The sequence below is a fragment of the Olea europaea genome, chromosome 1 (assembly GCF_002742605.1).
Source record: "Olea europaea var. sylvestris chromosome 1, O_europaea_v1, whole genome shotgun sequence".
NCBI lineage: Eukaryota > Viridiplantae > Streptophyta > Magnoliopsida > Lamiales > Oleaceae > Olea > Olea europaea.
Window position 1 is genome coordinate 18,801,362 of NC_036237.1, and position 6,362 is coordinate 18,807,723.

At 32.7% G+C, this 6,362-nt stretch overlaps 1 protein-coding gene across 3 annotated transcripts; it reads left to right on the forward strand.

Moving 5' to 3' along the window:
- The first annotated feature begins 2,528 nt into the window (after positions 1-2,528).
- LOC111396396 lies at positions 2,529-5,776 on the forward strand. 3 transcript variants are annotated; one of them, XM_023022847.1, is made up of 3 exons: positions 2,529-2,676; positions 3,201-4,061; positions 4,689-5,776. In XM_023022847.1, exons 2-3 carry the CDS (start codon positions 3,319-3,321, stop codon positions 5,131-5,133), a joined length of 1,188 nt encoding a protein of 395 aa, XP_022878615.1. In that variant the 5' UTR covers positions 2,529-2,676; positions 3,201-3,318; the 3' UTR covers positions 5,134-5,776. The 3 variants fall into 3 exon arrangements, with proteins under 3 accessions (XP_022878615.1, XP_022878605.1, XP_022878611.1); XM_023022837.1 differs by having other exon boundaries at positions 2,530-2,676; positions 4,686-5,776; XM_023022843.1 differs by having other exon boundaries at positions 2,559-2,671; positions 4,686-5,776.
- The last annotated feature ends 586 nt before the right edge of the window (positions 5,777-6,362 follow it).

The following is a 6,362-nucleotide window of genomic DNA, read 5'->3' on the forward strand; positions in this document are numbered from 1 at the left end:
TTGTTGTAATACTATTCATTTGATGTAATTTTAAAAGTTTTCCATTATTCCCTTTTGGCACTTTATCTTTTATTACCAAAAAAATAAAAATAAAAATAAAAATAAAATTACTTCTATCATTTTAATATTTAATGATATGACTTTATTTACTTATATTTTTAATTAACATTTACGTGTAAATTCAATCAATTAATAAATAATATAATGAGTATTAAAAGATTAAAATTGCTCATTAAAACTCAAAATATAAATTTGATAATTAGAGATTAACAAGAAATTATCAGTAGAACAACATAACTATTTAAAAAAGTAAAAGTACAATACAACATATAATTTTTTATTAATTTTTTATATTGTGGTATTCAGTTTAATTAATTAATTTTTTTTTAAAGTTTGTTGATAAATTTAAAATTTTAATTCATTAAACATAATTTTTAATAAACGCAATATCCAGTTTAATTACACATATCTCTTTTTCCTTATTTACGCATATAAGCAAAGTGAGTATGTATCCTCATTTGAATAACATGCCATCTTGTAATGTGAATCTGGCTGCTCGTATTCGCAATTTTTGTGCATTTTCTTAATCTTCAGAGAATGTTTCATCTAGATAGGATATATATTTTTTTGCATGCACTAGGCTTTTCCATATATTCATAAACTTTCTTCTCTTTTCTGGTTAATCGATGGTTTTGGTAATAACTCTAAGAGTACAATTTTGAATAGGTTTGCATCTTTAGCCCTCGCTAGTTTTGATAGTGCATTTGCATAACAGTTTTCTTCTCTAGGGATTTTTGAGAGCTCAAATTTGTTAAAATATCGTGACAAAATCGTGGCCTACGCCAGATATAAGGCCATCATTTTGTCTTTGTCCATGAACCTTCCATTTACTTGATTTACCGCTAATTGCGAAACACTTTTTATTTCTATGCTTCGAGCTTGCATTTCCTTTGCTAATCGTAAGCCATCTAATTAAGCTTTGTATTTAGTTACGTTATTGATTTTCTTAAATTGCGTAATTTAGATTGTGTCCCTCCGAGCTCGTCAAAATTATTCTTGCTTTGGCACCAATTTCTCCTAATGATCTCCACAAATAACTTCTATGCTTACTATTTAGGCTCTACCTTGGGAATGAGAATATTCAAAAGTTCCACTATAATACCTTCTAATGCTTGTGCTTTGATTGTGGATTGCCCCTTATTATAACTTATTTTGTATTGTCCCAATTTTATTGTCCATTTTATCAGTCTTCCCAATCCATCAAGTTTATGTAATACTTGCTTAAGTGGAGAATTGGTGAGCTTTGCTTACAAATGTATGTTAGCACTCGTTACTCCATTCGAACTTTTTCCTTCTTTGAACACTTGATGAAAGAAAGGAGAGCATTTGTCTGTTGCTCATAATACGAATCTACTTTAGGCAGCGATCCTTTTTGTTAAAATTTGTACTTCCTTCGATTTTGGAGACCTCATTTTAATGGAAGCTTGGATTTTATCAGGGTACTCCTCAAATACTTCGCTAGTTTATCATGAACACTAGGAATTTTTCAGATTTGACTTCAAAAGCACATTTCAATGGATTGAGTTTCGTTATATATTTTTGTAATACATTAAAGAATGCTTCTAAGTGTTTTAAGTGGCTTTTTGCTCAAAGACTTTTGACAAGCATATCATCAATCTATATTTTCATTGTATTACCAAAATTTATTTTTAAGAAGTCTTGACAATGATCATGTAATTGACATTTAGATCAATTTAAATGTAAATAGACAATAATATTAATGAAGGTATAACCATCATTTTCTTACTATTTTGTGAACTACTTATTCATATCGATGGTTTTAATTTGTAGTTACCTTATCGAATTGAGTAGTTACAATGCTTCCGAATGTTCTTACTATTTTGTGAACTACTTATTCATATTGATGGGTTTAATTTGTGGGTACCTCATCAAATTGAGTAGTTACAATGCTTTCGAATTTAGAGTACATTGCGATTACTTGTTCAATTTAGAGCTTTTTACTTGCTAATTGCAAATTGTTTGACATGTGTGTGAGAATTGTTCGAGGGTTCATGCATTTTAATATTATGTCAAATTGTCGATTGAGCTTGCCTTTCGATGGACAAGCCCTGGAAGTAATTTATTACACAAGAACGGCTATTGCATCTTCCACGTAAAATATAAAATATAATAGGTGAAAAAGACAAAAAACCTAAAAAGAATATAAAAACCTATGAAATTAATTAACAATTACTACACAATCCTCGTGTTACACGTCAGCCACATATTTTAAAAAAATATATTTTTCAATAGTGATTTAACATTATTTTAATTACACATTTTTCAATAAAATAATATTACACGCAAAAAAAAATATTATCTTATTTTTTAATTATATATTTTTCATCAGTACACTATTCAAAAATGCATTATTATCAAAATAATGTTGCTCAAACACCCCCGCCCACGCACCCCATAAATTTGTTGGATGAGTTCCGAAAGAGGGAGTTCCAGTAGCAGACACGTTTTACAAATTGCACGTTTTTAGCAATTTACAAGAATGAACCGTATACACTAAAACAAAGTAAGAAACAGCGTACAAAAATTAAAATAAAAGAAAAAAATAAAATCATCTTCACTCTCAAATTCTTAGAACTACAAAAGCATGCGGGTCAGGTATTTAGGCTTCAAGTTTCAGTACCCTGTTGCTAAATTGTATATTCATTGCTTGTTTATGAAGGATTTTCTATCTATCCATCTATATGTATGTGTAATCAGTATATAATTACTTTTTAGTGCATAATAATAAATAGATGTATGATTTGGTTGATTAAGTTAAAGGTGAGTTGAATGAAATTTTTTGATTATGTACTTATTAGATTTCTTTTTGACGTTTCCCTATTGAATTGTTTAGAATCTATGTTTGAGATGGTCAATCGATTTTTTTTTTTTTTTTTCAACAAGAATCGTGGAATTTCTCTTGGTATCTGTACGGAAATTTGTTGCACCCTTGTGCTTGTTAATGGCGGATGCCTTTAATTTGGGATACTTTCGTAGTTCAAGATTTGGGAAGCTTATGGATTTGTTTTGCTTGACTGCATAATTTATTATCTATCATCGATACAAAATCTGACAAATTAATATATGCACAACTTCATATTACCTACGGTTTTTATGTTCTTTTTCTCTAAAATTTCCAGATCTGGTGAACTCGTGTAATAATGGCCATGTACTGTGGCTGGAGTGAGGCTTATGTGACAGAAGCCTTCTAATTGTTTTTTCTCAAATAAGATTGTATGTGGGCTGCCATTTTACCCAATGTCTTCAACAAAGTCCGAGTTCGCTAATGAGGCAGTATATTCGTTGAGTAATCTTGTCCAAGATTGCAAGCCTTGTGAATTTAATTTGTCACATCTGGACGTATTAGCTGACACAAAGCAGTTGGGTCAAAAGTATGGACATGAGAAATGTTTCTTTCATAAACAAGTAAATGTATTGGATGCAGAGATCAGTTTATGTGCTGGTTATGCTGATGGAAATATGAAGCTGGATGTCGAGAACCAGCTTATTGAGGATTATTGTTCATCTTATTCCAAAAGTGATGCTGGTTTTTGTTCAGATCAACCGCTGAAAAACTGCCTTTCGCATGTCAAAAATGATCAGGATCATTGGATGCAGAAACTGGATCCTATAATTAATGACAATTTGCCCAAGACGCCAGTGAGCAAGAACACAGAAGAATTCCAGCTTGATTTGGATTCACATTGGATTGGATTTGAGAACGTTGAACCATGGTGGCACATGGCTGGTAAGGATGAGGTAGCATCGATGGTTTCTCAGTGGTCATTCCAACATATTAACAATTCTGATGTTCTGAAAACTCCATCCAAGCATTTTGGGAAGGGTGCAGCAAATTGTGTAAATTGTTTCAACCAAATTAAGGAACAAAACCCAGATGAAATGACTAAGGAATCTGATGTGGCTGAATACGCTGGTGGAAATCTTGCTTCAACAAGTGCAGATGAGTTGCTAGAACCCAAAGGGTCAGATGGAACATTCAGGTATTGCTTTGCTTAGAAGCTGTAAATCATCTCATTTCAGTATATGCTTGTTACATATGTCCATTTCTGGCTCAAATTTTTTGAGATCCCTGTTTGTTGTGATCAGTTTTTGATGGTAAAGATGTTATAATTTCATAGGTTTTCACCCCAGGTATAATAGAAGGTTATGTACCTTGAATGGCCCATGGTTTAATTAAGAGAAAGCGTATATTTCTTCAAGATGTATAGTTGGTTACTTGCTGATGGGACTTGAATTCGGTCACTGACGGAAGTGGGATATTCAATTATGAGAAGGGACAGCTAGTTTGATGTAATGCACTGTCCTTATGGATTAGATTGTCCCAACTTGCAATTCGTGCACCAGTTTCTGGTCATTTACTACTATTAATAAATGACCTGTCTTTAGAGTACTGAAATTGTGCCCATTTTTAGTAAAATCTTGAGAATTCCATGGTTGAGGTTTCTCAAGAGTAAAAATTGGTTAACATGCTATTGTAGTGCCTGCAGGAACAAAATTCATATCTTCTCTTAACGAACAGATTTCTTAAAAGGATAAAATTATTGGATACTGATTTTCCCAAGTTACATAACATTATTAACTGAGTGAATATTCTGTCCTTGCAGCAGTAATGATAGTTCTAGCGCTGCCAAAGTGGATAAATTGGATACACAGGAACAAGCAAGTGCCGATCTTAGCAGAGCTCAGCTATTGGAGGCACTTTGTCATTCTCAAACACGTGCAAGGGATGCTGAGAGGTTGGCACAAGAAGCGTGTGATGAGAAAGAGCATATTATTGACCTTCTTTTCAGGCAGGCTTCTTACCTCTTTGCATATAGGCAGTGGCTCCAAATTCTGCAACTAGAGACAGTATGCCTTCAGCTTAGGAAGAAAAATCTTCCCAACTCGACCAGCTTTCTACCACGGGTCAAAAGAAAAGGCAGGATATTGAGGACCCACAAACAGAGTTGTAACATAAGCAAGTGTGCAGTCGCTTTTGCAGTAGGCCTGAGTCTTGCTGGTGCTGGTTTACTGGTTGGTTGGACCATTGGGTGGCTTTTCTCTGTTCGCTAGACAACTGTATGGTTAATTACACAGGTGGTCACTAAAATATTGTTGAACTTTCATGTCGGTCACTAAACTTCAGTTCATTTCAAGTTGTTCACCAAGCTTGAATTTTGTTACAATTTGGTTACAGTATCCAGTTCCTTAAGTTGAACTAACAGGATAGGTGGTAGATAGTCTAGTTATCTGCTTAACGCCAACTTTTCTATTAGTCAAGTCAAGTGACATGATACACGTTTAAGATCAGTAATGAACTTCAAGTTTAAGTTCATCAATCATTAAATATCACCAAACTATTAGCGTCCACTGTGTTTTTAACCAGACAGGTATATTTGGATATTTTAGCTTGCTTTCCACCATGGTTAATGTAAATATGGCCAGACGTGTTTGCATAGAAAGGCAGAAGTGTGAAAGGACTTTGTGGTGTGGAGCAGTCGAGATAGGAAGGTCTCTTGTTTTGTGCATATATTGGGTGTGCTTATATGTATTCAGTTGGTGCAGATGAGTTTGGGAAATTATTCAATGATGTAATTATGGATGTATACATGTAAGTTTGCAACATATCATTAGATAATTGCATGCAATTGTGTAAAAATGTGTGTGTTTTCAGTTTGTTGTTCCATTTAAAATATTGGTTGGTGTTTGTTTGATATTACCATATGATGCACAATGATTGTATAATGCAGAAAATGAGACTGTTGAATTTTACTAATTTTACGAGTAATACTGCATTCCTTGCTTCTATTTCTCTTTAATTTTCATTCTTGTTCTGTGTTGCATCTATTTCTATTTCTCTTTAATTTTCATTCCTGTTCTGTGTTGAAATAAGAGTCCTTCAATTTCAGAGAGTGGGTTTGACAATGATACTGTTATAACATTTTACTCTATAATACTAATTTAGCATATCAAAGACGCTTTTAGTATAAATGCTTTTACCGATAGATTGAACCTTAGTCACATAGCGCGGTTTGGCCCCTATTTGAATCCTCTTTTTGGGATAAAATGAATTATGAAATAGTAATTATTTGGAGAATATGTGGTTAAAAAGTAGGAAAAAGTTTTTGAAATATGTGTATAATTTTTTTATAGAAGAATGTGTAGTTAAAAATGAGTTTTGAAAAAATGCATTCTTGTAAAAATGGCTCAAACAAGAGTTTAGATTGATTTAAGGTCAAACCATAATGGAGTTGAGCAGGTTAGATCAATAAATTGTCATCCAGTTTTGTATTTAGTATTAC